This window comes from Xyrauchen texanus, chromosome 20 (genome assembly GCF_025860055.1).
Source record: "Xyrauchen texanus isolate HMW12.3.18 chromosome 20, RBS_HiC_50CHRs, whole genome shotgun sequence".
In the NCBI taxonomy this organism is placed as follows: Eukaryota; Metazoa; Chordata; class Actinopteri; order Cypriniformes; family Catostomidae; genus Xyrauchen; species Xyrauchen texanus.
The window spans coordinates 11,153,014-11,167,780 of record NC_068295.1 but is presented as its reverse complement, the minus strand read 5'-3'; the positions used below and the strand labels follow the sequence as shown (position 1 = coordinate 11,167,780).

The 14,767-nt window shown below is 38.2% G+C and overlaps 1 protein-coding gene across 4 annotated transcripts in view; it reads right to left on the bottom strand.

The window, feature by feature from the left end:
• The window catches only part of LOC127660299 (E3 ubiquitin-protein ligase TRIM9), a 37,913-nt gene that overhangs the window by 9,935 nt on the left and 13,211 nt on the right, over nt 1-14,767 (bottom strand). For 2 of the 4 annotated variants that reach the window (XM_052150434.1, XM_052150436.1), the window contains 7 exons: nt 12,202-12,297; nt 11,951-12,073; nt 8,931-9,041; nt 5,160-5,313; nt 4,914-5,059; nt 1,324-1,462; nt 780-818 (listed from right to left, as the gene is read on the bottom strand). In XM_052150434.1, the coding sequence (XP_052006394.1) occupies nt 780-818; nt 1,324-1,462; nt 4,914-5,059; nt 5,160-5,313; nt 8,931-9,041; nt 11,951-12,073; nt 12,202-12,297 (808 nt within the window). The remainder of the gene's footprint in view (nt 1-779; nt 819-1,323; nt 1,463-4,913; nt 5,060-5,159; nt 5,314-8,930; nt 9,042-11,950; nt 12,074-12,201; nt 12,298-14,767) is intronic. The other 2 variants (XM_052150435.1, XM_052150437.1) reach the window with 1 other exon arrangement.

The window sequence follows — 14,767 nt, the reverse complement described above, 5'->3', positions numbered from 1 at the left end:
TCTCACAGCATGTATTGTTTCAATAGGCTGTGTTTTATGTAAGCATAGGCAACATTCATGACAATATTGTAACAGTTTACATACACAGTTTTAACAACCTCAGCACTCCAGAGCAGAAGGAAAAAAAAATTTTCTTACCGTTTATCAATCACCAAAACTTTGCTTTCATTTGGAATAATATGAAACAATGTAACAGTCCTATTAAGTCCTCTTTGCAGCCTGAACTTGTTCTGAATCTTTGTGACACCTGCGCTAAAATCAAGCTAGATGCAATGCAACGAATGTTGACAGGTGTCTCTAAATTTTTTTAAACTTCACACGGAGTCTAAAAATGTGCCGGTCCTGCGCGAGACGCTATCCGCCTTTTTCCTTTTTCCTGAACGTGGAAGTGTTTTGCGATTCGACTGTTTTCAATTTCAGGTCTCCAGTGTTTTCATTCGCATCTGTGTATATTCTTAGTAGGTAATGTATTACATTTGTAAAAAAAATTCAAAAAATATGTTGATACTTCACAGAGTCGAGATGACCGTTTTTTTTTATAGACAGTGCCAGTATAGAGTGTGTAGATGACATAAAACGATGATCCGAGGTGAGTAACTTTGATATCATCAATTATTCTGAGCTGATATGCCATACACTGAAGTACAGATGAATGTTAATACCAGGTGTAATCAGGACCTCACCCAAACTCTCACAAACAAACATAATACAAGCTGACAGAAATGGGTATATGAGGTTGAAATAACGATGACGATGATCAGAGTTTCAGGCATTCATACCTGCTGCCAGAAATTTACAACCATATGAAGGTAGACTCACTGAAACGAAGAGAGAAAAAGAGGGAAAAGAACGAGGAAAAGGTGGATAAAAAAGAAAAGGCAGTGAAATGGAAAAGACAGAATATAGAGGGGTAGAAGGAGGGAAAAAAGAGAGTAACAAAATTGGGTACTGAAAGAAAAGCAGACGGAAAGCAGCATATCAGGGAAGCTGGATTTATTTAGAGCTCGCAAATAATCAACACTTATAGAGCTTATACTATTATTTAAAAACTCATAAACAACTACGGTATATTCATTTAGATCAGTATCCAACATACAATGGAGATCATTAAAACATCACTGCAGCAGACCTCACTATATTGACATCACTGATAATAATAGATAAAAGTCTGCTGGATCATTTTGCAGTGACATGCTCAAGCTTCCCCATGTATAAAGTGTGATAGCATTCCATAGTAAGGCCTGTGTATCAATGTGTGTGTGTGTGTGTGTGTGTGTGTGTGTGTGTGTGTGTGTGTGTGTGTGGGGCGATAACTTCTCTTACTCTCTGACGTCTGCATTACAAGAGTTTTGCTGTACTGGCCAACTCCGCTGGAGTTAAACGCTTTAACGCGAGACTTATAAGAGCTGTTGAAGTGCAGACCATCCACTGTGCAGATCGTCTCTGTGCCAACATATACTTCCTGTATAGAACACACTTCGATTAGTAAACACATCTCTTCCTGTAGAATACACACTTCATTTAGTAAGTCCACATCGGCTGTGTTCAGAATGGAATACTAGTGTGCATAGTAGTGTGATTACTGCATGGCACTGTATACTGCATATCTAGGAATTTGTGAAATAGTATTGTGGCAGGGCGGAGGGTGGGGCCGGGTCGTGATCCTACACACCCGGTCCCGTATTAGGCTAATTAAGCCTCCGTGAGGGATAAAGGTCGACTGCAGAGGATCGTGCGGGAGAGAGAGATAGTGTGTGATACGGACAAGTTTTATATTAAACTCAAAACAAAAACACACGAACATAAACACACACATGACGGACATGTCCGTAAACTATCTCTCTCTCCCGCACGATCCTCTGCAGTCCACCTTTATCCCTCACGGAGGCTTAATTAGCCTAATACGGGACCGGGTGTGTAGGATCACGACCCGGCCCCGCCCTCCGCCCTCCGCCCTGCCACAAGTATATACAGTAGTACACTACATTGTTCTCACATGACCTCTTAACTACAGTTACTTCACATAAATGCTGTTTTTTCCCCAAATTTTTTATTCAATTTAGTGGAATGTGTCTAAACCTTTGGCATTACAATCAATAATGAAGTTAAAAATAAGTGTTGATATTACTTGCGGTTCATTTTAGAGTGCATTGCATTGTGAGATCCACAGTGGTGCAAATTTAGTTAAATGAAGAGGGTCATCTACTAAATGTGGATACTGTTCAAAGTATACATGTTAAAAGTGCACAATTAATACTATGTATGTACTATGGTCAGGGTTGGGAGGGTTACTTTTGAAATGTATTCCACTACAGATTACAGAATACATGCTTTACATGCTGTAAAAAGTAATTTGTAATGTATTTCGTTGATTACTCAAGGTCAGTAATCTAAATACTTTGGATTACTTTTTCAGCACTGGTAGATTTATTCACTTGTTTTGTCTATAAAAACTCTGCCAGTACAGTAAGACAAAATACACGTGTTAAAAATACGTTCTCTGAAAAACCTAAATATCTTATGCAGTGTTGTTTCTAAAACAAGATCAATCAAATTGATCTTGTTTTAAAGATTTTTTTATATTTGTACAGGAAAACAATGCAAAAATTATTATCAAGAATACGATTTTTGCCCTAATATCAAAGGTCTTACTAGAAAAATTAATTATGATCGAATGTGAATTTTCTTGATAAACAAATATGATCGTGTCTGGTAACATGTGCATGTAAAATGGCTAGAAATAGCATTTTAACTTAGCGTAAAGCTGACAGATTACACAAGTTTTATTTCTATTTCTTCTGCTCCAAACTTACTTCAAACTTACTTCTCTGTCTGCTCGTATGTATGTTACACATCATAAGAAAGTGTTTCATCTCTGTTCAAATGCACTTTGAATCGCATCATATATATGTATAAATGTTTTCCATCTGAAAGGACTAAATATTAAATGAAACAAATGACAATAAAATGCAAAGTAATCTCTTTCGTAATCAAAATACTTTTTGAATGTAACTATATTCTAATTACCAATTATTTAAATTGTAACTGTAGTGGAACGTGTTACTTATATTTTACATTTTAAATACATAATCCTGTTACATGTATTTCGATACTCCCCAAAACTGACTATGGTAGTATGCTATTGCAAATGTAGCCCTCACTTCCTGTAGAATAACCACTTCAATAAGTAAACACTCATCACTTATTAAGGATTGTGCACTTTCTTTAGTCCACAAAGAGGATTAAGTAAATAGTTAGATTAAAGGGATAGTTCACTCAAAAATGAAAATCCTCTCATCATTTATTCACCCTCATGCCATCTAAGATGTGTAGGCTCTGTAGGTCCACACAATGCAAGTACATGGTGATCAGGACATTGAAGCTCCAAATAAGAGATGAAGTCAGCATAAAACAGTAATCCATATGACTCCAGTTGTTTAATGTATGTCTTTAGAAGTAATCCAATCAGTTTTGGGTGAGAACAGACCAAAATATAACTCCTTTTTCACTGTAAATCTTGCCATTGCCATATCTAGGCATGGTCATGATTGCAAGCTCGATTACACTTCCTAGTGCTTGACGTATGCACAGAGCGCTAGATGGCGCTTAAGGAAATGTAAATGTAAAAACAGGATTGTGTCTAGGCACAGATCTAGGGAAGGCTACAAAAAAATAATTGTCTGCATTGAAGGTTCCCAAGAGCACAGTGACCTCCACAATTCTTAAATGGAAGTTTGGAACAACCAGGACTCTTCCTAGAGCTGGCTGTCTGGCTAAATGGAGCAATCTGGGGAGAAGGGCCTTGATAAGAGAGGTGACCAAGAACCTGATGGTCACTCTAGTTGAGCTCCAGCAATCATATGTGGAAATGGGGAAAAACTTGCAGAAGGACAACCATCACTGCAACACACCACCGATCTGGGCTTTATGGCAGAGTAGCCAGATGGAAGCCTCTCCTCAGTGCAAGACAAACGGAAGCCTGCTTGTATTTTGCAAAAAAAGCAACTAAAGACTCTTAGATTGTGAGAAACAAGATTCTCTGGTCTAATGAAATGAACTGAACTGTTCGAACTGTTTGGTCTCAGTTCCAAGTATCATCCATGGATCCAACAAGGCACCGCTCAGCACCTTCGCAATACCATCCAAACGGTGAAGCATGGTGGTGGTCGCATCATGGTGTCGGGGTGTTTTTCAGCAGCAGGGACTGGTCAGGATTGAAGGAAAGCTGAATGCAGCAAATACAGAGATTCCTTAATGAAAACCTGGTCCAGAGCGCTCAGGACCTCAGATTGGGCTGAAGGACAATGACCCTAAGCACACGGCCAAGACAATGCAAAAGTGGCTTAAGGACAACTCTGTGAATGTCCTTGAGTGGCCTAGCCAGAGCCCGGACTTGAACCCAATCAAACATCTCTGGAGAGACCTGAAAATATCTGTCCACCGAAGGTCCCCATCCAACGTGACAGAGCTTGAGAGGATCTGCAGAGAAGAATGGCAGAAAATCCCCAAATCCAGGTGTGCACACCTTGTTGCATCATTCCCAAAAAGACTTGAGACTGTAATCGCTACCAAAGGTGTTCAACTAAGTACTGAGTTAAGGGTCTGAATACTTATGTCAATGTGATATTTCAGTTTTTAATACATTTGCAAAGTTATCAAAAATCTGGTTTTTGCTTTGTCATTATGGGGTATGGAGTGTTGATTAATGTGAAAAAAGTCTGCAACATAACAAAAAGTGGAAAAAAACGAAGGGGTCAGAATACTGTCTAGTTTTCTCAAGGTAACTCATGAAAAACCTAAAATAACATTCTTTGTCAAGATAATTTCTGTTATGTTGAGATCAGAACATCAACAAATATACACAAAATGGATGGTTAATTTCCTTTTTAAAGCTGTATGTATGCAACACTCACTCTAAACTGGCCTCCATTCCCATCATCCAATTCTAAAATGTATCCATCTACAGCGATGTTGGAAAGGGGTGGCTGCTTCCACGACAGAGTAGTACTGTTGGTTTGAGTACAGCACTCCTCTAACTGAAGAATAGGAGCAGCCGGCACTATACACACACACACACAAAAATAAGGTTATTTTGAGTCCAGAGTTCTTTCTTACTGTGCCATTAAGGAAGGACATTCAACAATGAAACACACCCTTACCCTTCATCTGGACAAAGTCTAACTGTTGCGTGGTTTGCAGCAGGGGTCCACTGTCCAGTGTCAGGTCAAAGTCACTGCTCATGCGAGGGGTCAGAGAGCCCTTCCCCCATTGATTCTCTGTCATATGGACCCTTCTTATCAGAGCATCTGAGATCTACACACACACATATTGATTCATAATATATTAAAATGCATCATGTTAAATTAATGAAGTGTTGCCATTATGTAAATGTGTGACCTTATGTTAATTTAAAAAGAGTCTCCAGGGCAAGAAACATTTTGAGATCATTAAAGTTTTGGAAGGCAAAGTGTCATTGAGGAAGTGTGTTTGTTTTTGAGAAAGAAAGAGTTTTTAGAAATTATTTGATAAAGATTGCAGATTTGTATTTGTGTGTAACAGTGTAACCAATCTTTGGAATAAGAAGAGTTAAAGATTTTAAAGTAAATATTTTAAAAAGAGTAAAGTAAACTATAAAAATAATATTTACTAGATACATTTCTATAACTTTTGAATGACTTTTAAAAACTGTATCCAATTTCCATGCTTTCTAGGCTTAGTAATTACAATTAAGTCACAGGCTAATGAACAACTCAAGACCACAGGTCTACTGGGAGGAATATCTTTCTGAATTCTGAATAATACGACACTGTTTAAATACAAGGGAGCCTCTCATGCACTCTCTGTTGCTTTTTCCTTTGAAAATGTGCTGTCATTTACTCACTTTTTCTGGGAAACCCTAGAAATAATACAATATATAAAATGAATAGTTCTGCAAAGAGGCTTTATAAGACTAGTCTGCAGCAGATAGAAAAGCAATACTAAAAGAGATTTAAAGAAATATTCCAGGTTCAATACAAGTTAAGATTAACCCACTGCATTTGTGGCATGATATTATTTACCACAAAACATTATTTTGAGTTGCTTCTTTAAAAAAAGGCAAAAATCTGGGTTCCAGAGAGATACTTAAATGGGGGCAAATCCATAAACTTTAAAATAAACAGTGTTTAAAAAAATATAGCCATGAGACGTAAACAATATGCGTGTTAGCATGATTTTATTGTGACAAAATCGCTTACTAACGAATGCTGTGTAAATTTATAGCCAATTTTACAAGTTCGTTGTCATGACGATGTAATGTCAACAAACCATAAAATGACTGTAAATGAAGGTGACCAGATTTGTGAAATGAAAAATGGGGACATTTCAAGTTCAGTGGTCAATAGGTGATTGAAATGTAATGTTACTTATTCAAAAAAAGGGGACAAATGGGAATTTATGTTTTTTGACCATGGTGAATGTGATAATGTGCTGAACTATGCACTGTAAGAAATTATTTGGATTATTTTGAAGATTAAGCAACCAGGTTGCCTTAAAATTTTGCGTTCATTTAAAATAAAATTTGAAAATAAAATAAATAAATAATTTGAATAAAAACAATTAGTAGAATAATTAATTTTTACATTATATCAGTGCATAACCATTACTCAGTAAAAACGTATGTTATCTGAACACATTAGTAAATCTAAGGTGAAAAAATATAAAGTTAAGAAATCATGGAAATAATTTGTACAGTGTGTGGTGTATCATGCTCTATTGAATACGGTAGCATTTGTCTCAATGCAATTCAAATCAATTTAGTGGTCTAATAATAATGATCATTATTATCATAATACTATTTCACCTAAATATTGCGTATCTTACATGGACCTGTTTTTCTTAATTAGTTTGTGCGGTCTGTGCAGACATTCCCATATTATGAAGGCCAAAGTTTCAATACAATACCGCACAGAATTCAGAACCTGTTATAAAATACATAACAATATATGAGTGGTGGTGGCGTAGTGGGCTAAAGCACATAACTGTTAATCAGAAGGTCACTGGTTCGATCCCCAAGGCCACCACCATTGTGTCCATGAGCAAGGCACTTAACTCCAGGTTGCTCCAGGGGGATTGTCCCTGTAATAAGTGTACTGTAAGTCGCTTTGGATAAAAGCGTCTGCCAAATGCATAAATGTAAATGTAAATGTAAATATAACTTTATAACATAAATAGCTAGTTATAGTAATAGTAATATAGTAATAATAGTCTTACGTTGAGGTTTATAACACTGATGATAATTATCTTCAATTGCTTGGTCCAGTTCTTAAAGGTGCACTCAGCAATTCCTGAGAAACAATGTTGATATTCAAACTCAACTGCCAAAACAAACACACCCCTCCCATCAGTGCTCCTTTGGAAGCTCTGCCCTTGGCTTATCATAATCCTTCTTTTTTAGATTATATTCATCTGACCTTTTTCTCTTGGTCTGTTTCTCAGCCATTTGTCCTCCTTGGAGTTTAGAAAGTTCGGATGAGCCAGATTTGCCTTTGCTCTTCTAATTAATTTCCCTCTCGCTCTGTCCCTACCCCCCATCTTGTGGATGCGCAAGAACCCCCTGTTGCTGATTGACTGGAGTAGTGTGGTGTGGATTGATCTGATCCACTTTTTTTTTGTCCCATTTATAAAGCAAGGGCTGTGTACAAATACTAGAGTTTTTCTAGCCCACCCACAGAACGGACAGCTAGCAGACTGTGAGGAGATATTTGCAGAATTTGATAAAAAGTGTATTGGATTAGAATTACTGAGTGCACCTTTAATGGCAAAACTAGCCCGACCAAATAATCAGTTAAGGAAGATGAATGAATTGAAGCTGCTATAGTGAGCAAACCCCTCTGTTGGTCAAAATAAACAGTACATGGTAGGCTTTGCTGCTCAGGCTTTGTTTCTTGTCGTGTAATAAATGCTGTCTTAATGTGCTATTGGAATTTTCCTACTTCCCATTTCTGAAGTGGTAATTACGAGGTTGTTGTTTTCACATGCTTTGTTGTCGGAAAGAACAGGAAACAAGGACGATGTCGACGATTTCTTTAGCAACTTTTATTGTGACACCATAATACCTGTCATTCAATTAGCTTGATGACGATAATGGAAAAAACCTGTCATTCACTACAGAACCTGTACTCACTTCCACCATGTTGACAGTTTAGGACTCCAATCTCAGAACTCGGGTATCATCTAGAATTCCGAGTTTATCACTTGAACTTCTGAATTCGCTGGGTGGTCGGAACTCATAATTACGATATTTCAGAATCCACTTGAAGGACACAATTATTCACTATGCGGGCTGTTTTGAACGCTCGGTAAAAACGGGAACATTTCTGGGGATAGCTCCAGTCAGGGATAGGCCACCAAATCCAGTACTGTCCCCGGAAAACAAGGACATCTGGTAACCCTATTGTAAATATGATGATTTAAACAACTGTACAGCTCAAATTATACATGAGTTTAAACAGAAGAATGAAAGTGATTTTTATAAAATTATAAGCTTCACATTTCTGCCCTTAAACCCACCAAATATTGGCCCCATTCACTTCCATTGTAAGTGCCTCACAAACCTTGATTTTTGTATTTTTTTTTTAAAGAAAAGGAAGGACGAGTCAAAATGTATTTTTGTGATAATCAACATTATGCCACAAATGCTGTCTTGAGCTTAACTTGTTTTAACTCCGGAATATTCCTTTAAGACTTAACTTGGACTCGTGACAAAAGACTTAAACTTGATTTAGACTCTGTCTTGAAAGACTTGACACTTGTCTTGGACTCTGCATCAGAGGCCTGTGTACATCCGTTTGAGACGCATTAAATTGAGCTTGTGTAGCTAGAGGCATAGAGTTTGTTTAGTGCTAAGTCAGCAGATTAGGTTTATCAGTGTGTAATACAGGGTCAGTGACCTGCAGAAAGCCGCTGGGGTCGTTCTCTTTGATGACTTCCAGACAGTATTCCATCAGTCCTGTGGTCTGCCTCAACTTCACTGTGCAGTGAGATATCTGATCACGAACAACCTAAGAGTACAAGAGAAAGAAAAATAAGGAAGTATGAGAGCTTGGATAAATGTGTTTTAGCCATAAATCAATGATAACTGTGCTGAGGCTGGGTTGCTAGGCAACAGCAGGAGCAATTGTCTGCATCCTCTTTGAGCATACAACACATCACTGACATTTCACAGCAATCACTACATTCAGTTCATTTCTGCATATTCCAGTAGATGAGTGTGTGTGTGTACTTAGATATAGTTTGGGGACACATTTGTACCCAGAGGTGAGCAAAATCTTACAAAACGTCCATTCAGGAAAATTTTGGGACGTACTTATTTGGATCCATACATAAATTAAATAATATATTTTTTAATTCTAATAATAAAAAAAGTTGTCTATTAGGGTTAGATTTATGGTGTGGCTTAAGGTTAATCTATAGTAATTATAGTTAGCTTTATATAAAAACAATAGAAGTCTATGATATGTCCCCATTTATGTGCAATGATGCAAAATGAATGCAAAAATGTACAAAGATTTTAATTAAAGAGCCAAAAGAGCCATTCAAATACAAACAGAACCAGACAGAAATGAAGAAAAACATTGCAGCAGCTCTCTGTCTCATCTCTCCAATGCCACTGGACAAAACTAGAACCCCAATATCTTTGTAGCCATGGGAACAGGCTTGTGGCACCATGGAGACAAGATGATGGCCTATTAGATACAAGTAAACGCAACGATTCTCACACAACACTACTATAATTACATAATAGTAGGGAAGACCTGGGGCAATTGTAGTTATTATTTTTTGTTACACTTTTCTTCATTACAGAGTACTACAAATCTAACTGCCATCTTTTGATGTAAAAACATTCCTACGTGCCAAAATGAACAGTACTATTCATTGACCTATAATGATCATATCAAATTTAGTACAAAAAGTGAGAGTGTTACAAATGTTACAAAATATTAATGACAATATCTAACAAAATTATACAATCACTCTGTTTTTCCTCAGGCAGAGAGAGAACACAACAGAGCATATGCCGAGCAGAGAGAGTATGATCACTTTAGCTTGTTTATTACTGGAGAAATTTAGAGTATTACAATTGCTCCTATATGGAAAGTTAAATCTGTTATTTTTTTTGGTTTTAAATACAACCACACACACACCCCAAATTTATATCTCAGTACATTTTAAATTCATTGGCACTGAGGGAACTGTTATTCACAGTCCTACAAATCTTCCTCAGAACATTGAGAAATTACAATCTCCACAAAGTTTAGGGCAATATTATTGTTAGCTTCATTTAACAGACACCCAAAACTTACAGTTCACAAAATGGTGAACTTGAGCTTGGGACTGAACCCACAACCTGTGTATATAAAGCCCAGAACCCCTGACCATTAGGCCACCACCACAGCTTAATTTGACAGATCTTTTAGAAAAGTATGAATTAATGATCCTCGAGAAAGACCCACAATAGTTCATAATAATTCATACAGTAACACCTGATCACTTGGAAGAAAAAAACATTTTTGCTAATCTGGTCAATTGTGAAAGCAGTTCCTTACTGTTTTATCCATAATGGAATCAACTAGATAAATTTGACAATCTAACCAACCAGTGTTTCATGATATTTCAAGCAATGTCCTGCAGCATGGCATACTATACTTCATCTTCAGTATAGTTTATGAGTATAGTTATGGCTATTGGCTATTTTGTTTTGTGCATATCACCACCTAGTGGACAAGAGAATTTATAGCAAAAAAGGGACTTAAGTATTGATCTGTTTCTCACCCACAATGATCAAATCGCTTCTGAAGATGGGGATTTTACCCCTGGAGTTGTATAGATTACTTTTATGCTGCCTTTATGTGCTTTTTGGACCTTCAAAATTCTGGCCACCATTCAGTTACATTGTGTGGACCAATATAGCAGAGATATTCTTTTAAAAATCTTTGTTTTTGTTCAGCAGAAGAAAGAAAGTCATACACATATTGGATGGCATGAGGGAGAGTAAATGATAAGATAATTTTTGGAAATGAAAATCAATTTATCCCTAATAGCCAAGATCTTTAACCATTAAGCTTCCTCCACTATATGAATGGATATGATGGCTGCTGATTAGCCCTGCTGCAGAATTCAGTTTTTGCAACCATGGATTTCATTTTCTTTTATAGGAATTTTGAAATGGTAAAACCTAAAATACCCTCAGTCCCCATTCATCTATTTGCCCTAGTACATGAAAAAGAAGTGATCTCCATGAACTGCTTGAGTTTTTGTTAAACCTCAGCAACATGTATTTTTTGGTTCTATTAAATGATGAAATAAATACCCCTTGAAAGAAAAAAAACCCTTGTGTTAAATCTAATTCAGTCATTACTTCTGTAAATACATAATACAACCCTTAATGTTACAGTCCTTAAAATTCCAGTTAAGAAATCAAATTGTTACTAGGGTAATTATCACCAGATCTAACCATTCCAAACCTTCTCTTTACCTCCAAATTACAGGAGAAAGCTGTCATTCTGTAGTTATATCCATATGTGAGCAGTTCGAGTGAGGACTGTCACCCATGAACTGAAATGGCATTAGTAATATATGTTTATGGCATACTGATGTACACAGCAGTTTATCTACTGCTTATACCTGCTTACCTGTGAAACATACTGACTGGATAATTGGTTTGCTAACAGTGGCACTGGAGCCCCATACTAATTAACTACTATATCAATAAGACATTTGTTAGGCCAAAGAATTTGTGTCTAGCTGCTGCACAGTTGTTCTGACTGCAGTCATATTTGTCAAAGTTTTGTAAAACATGACATCTATAAGCATTGTGTGAACTGTACAGTACTGCATTCATCGTGTAGCTAAACTGCCTATTCATTCCATCTGTGTGTACATTTTGTGTGTTTGCAAGTGTGTGACTTACTGAGAGTTTGTGCTCGTGCTCTTTGGTTACTCTGCTAAGCAGCTGAGCTTTCCTGCGGTTGAGTGCTTCAATCAGGGCATCGCATTGGGCAACCAAACAAGCTTCAAATTCAACTCCATTCTCCTAAAACAGAAACACACAGAGAGAAAAGAATGAGATTATAAAACAAGTTTGATAGAGCACTCACGAGTGTTTCAGATAGATACGTGTATATGTATGTATAAGTGTGAGTGTATGTGTTTTTGTTGTACCTGTATGTGTTGTACCATATTTCTGAGCTGCACAAGAAACTCTTTGGCCTCTGTGGCCCGATCAGACAGAACATTTAGTGCTTGAGAGAGCTGGCCCTGGAAAGAGATAAACATAGGACAACAGAGATATAAGAAAACCAACCCTAGCTAGCTAGATAGATAGATGATATGCACAGGTAGTATGGTGTACACAAAATGTTTAAGGTTATGACAGTAACCATGGTTCCCTGAAATGAGGGAATGAATGCTGCATCATATGTGACACTATGGGGTTATCTCTACAGGCGTAGCCAATCTCTGAAACTACAATTTAATAGGAAGATAGTGCTTTGTGCTCCTCCTCCCTTGTGCGTGTAGTGGGTGTATATAGAGGTGGTGCATAGTGCTATCTCTTCATAATATTCGACTGAAGGGTGCAAGCTATACTGGACCCTTGTAGCGAAGATTCAGTAGTGCAGCCAGCTTGCGCAGCATTCATTCCCTCATTTCAGGGAACCATGGTTACAGTTGTAACCTTATTGTTCCCTATCAATTCAGTCATGAATGCTGCGTCATAGCTGACGCTATGGGGAATGTATACCATCACACCGTGCTACTGATTCACATGCATAACGATGCCTACTAGCCAATGGGGTAGCAAAAAGCACAAACGTAGTCTCCTCTTCACATCGCAATAAGAAGGGAAAAATAGAATGATGAATGGATGGAAATACGTTTTGATGACGCTAACCGGATCAGGTAGCGCAGTCATCGCAAGATGAATGAAATCACTACCATGTGTGATTAAGTATAAATAAGGGACTAACCAAATGGGCTATAAAAACTTATATAAGTGACTGCTAACTGCGGGTTATTATGGGATGACCATATATAAATAAGCTGGTACTAAGCAGCAGAATAGTTTAACTCTCCTTCACAGAAAGCACCTGGGAAGAGAGAGAGGAGACATCCAAGCTGTAAAACCTAGCAAAAGTGCTAGGAGAAGCCAAACCAGCAGCTAGGGAGATATCTTCAAGAGAAACACCATTAGACAATGCCCATGAGGACACCATGCCTCTAGTGGAGTGAGCTTTTACTCCAATAGGGCACTGTATGCCTTGCGAGTCATATGCGAATGCAATGGCATCCGCTACCCAATGTGAAAGCCTTTGTTTGGAGACAGCCAACCATTTAAAGTGACCTTTGACGTCAACAAAGAGCTGATCCGAAATCCGCATTTGCCTCGTTACGATATATGCATGCAGTGCATACAGGTCACAGTGTGTGTAGCCTTTCCACTTTGTCTGAAGCGAACGGGGTGTGAAGCCTAAATAACCTGCACCCTGAAGGGAGTTGTCAAAACTTTTGCCATGTAGCATTTCCTGGGTGTAAGAATGGCTTTTGATAAGTTGTTTGATAAGTTGTTGACCGACAGCGCTTGAAGGCCCCCGACAAATTTTTACTGAAGCCAAAGCGAGAAGCAGCGCTGTCATTAATGAGAGTACGCTTAAGTAAAGATGCTGACTACCACACCTGGAGTCGCAAGTTTGAATCCCGGGCATGCTGAGTGAATCCAGTCAGGCATCCTAAGCAAACTATTGGCTCGGTTGATAGAGTGGGTAGAGTCCGCGAGGACTTAGAGCGCATTGGGAATTGGGCATTCCAAATTGGGGAGAAAATAAAAAATGAGAGTTTGTGTAAACTCACTGAATGCAATGAGTTAAATGGCAGGCTCAACCGCCTTGCACCATGAAAGAATTTCACAATCAAAGGGTGTCTGCCTATTGATAGAATGGCCAGTGGGATATGTCTGGTCACTATGGCAGCCTCGTGTGGTCCCTCAGGAGCCACAGAAGTAGCCTGTTGGGAGGGGAACGGACTGGATTCATCCTTTAGAAAGAGAGAGAGCCGAGAGCAGAGCCTTATGATTCTCATGTGCTCGCCTCTGCGTGAGCCTGACCCAGGCAAAGGACACAGCACTCGTGCCTGTCAGATAAGGGGATATACCGTTCACATTTACAAAACAGCATCTTTAAAAAGACGTTGTTAATTAAACAGCCCTTTTAGCTTGTGCATACAGTAGTATACAGACAATCAAAAACAATCAGGCTGTAGTGCTTATGTTACACGCTTCCAGAAAACGATCCAATACAATCCAATAAATTAATAATCAAAGGATACTTCCGTTGAGGCCCATGGGCCATAGAATAATCCCAGCACTGTGATGCGGTGAAAGAGGCGAAGATGTCTCATCTGCCTGCTGTCCACAGGAGAACAAATTACAACACTGCTGTACAATGGTGAAGGTTAGCACCACAGGGGGTAGAAGAAAACTCTGATCCACCTGATGTGAGAGGCAGAGTACGAGAGAGAGATTATCGGCACCCTGAGGGAGGTGGAGCACAAAGTGCTATCTGCCAATTTAAATTGGTGAGATTTTAAAGAGTTTCAAAGACTGATTATGCCTGCGGGGATAACCCCATAAGCTATGATGCAGCATTCATGACTGAACTGATAGGGATCAGTTATTTGAGAGAGGAACTGACATAATTTGTGGGAGGTTAGTTATTAAATCTGTGAGTGTGTT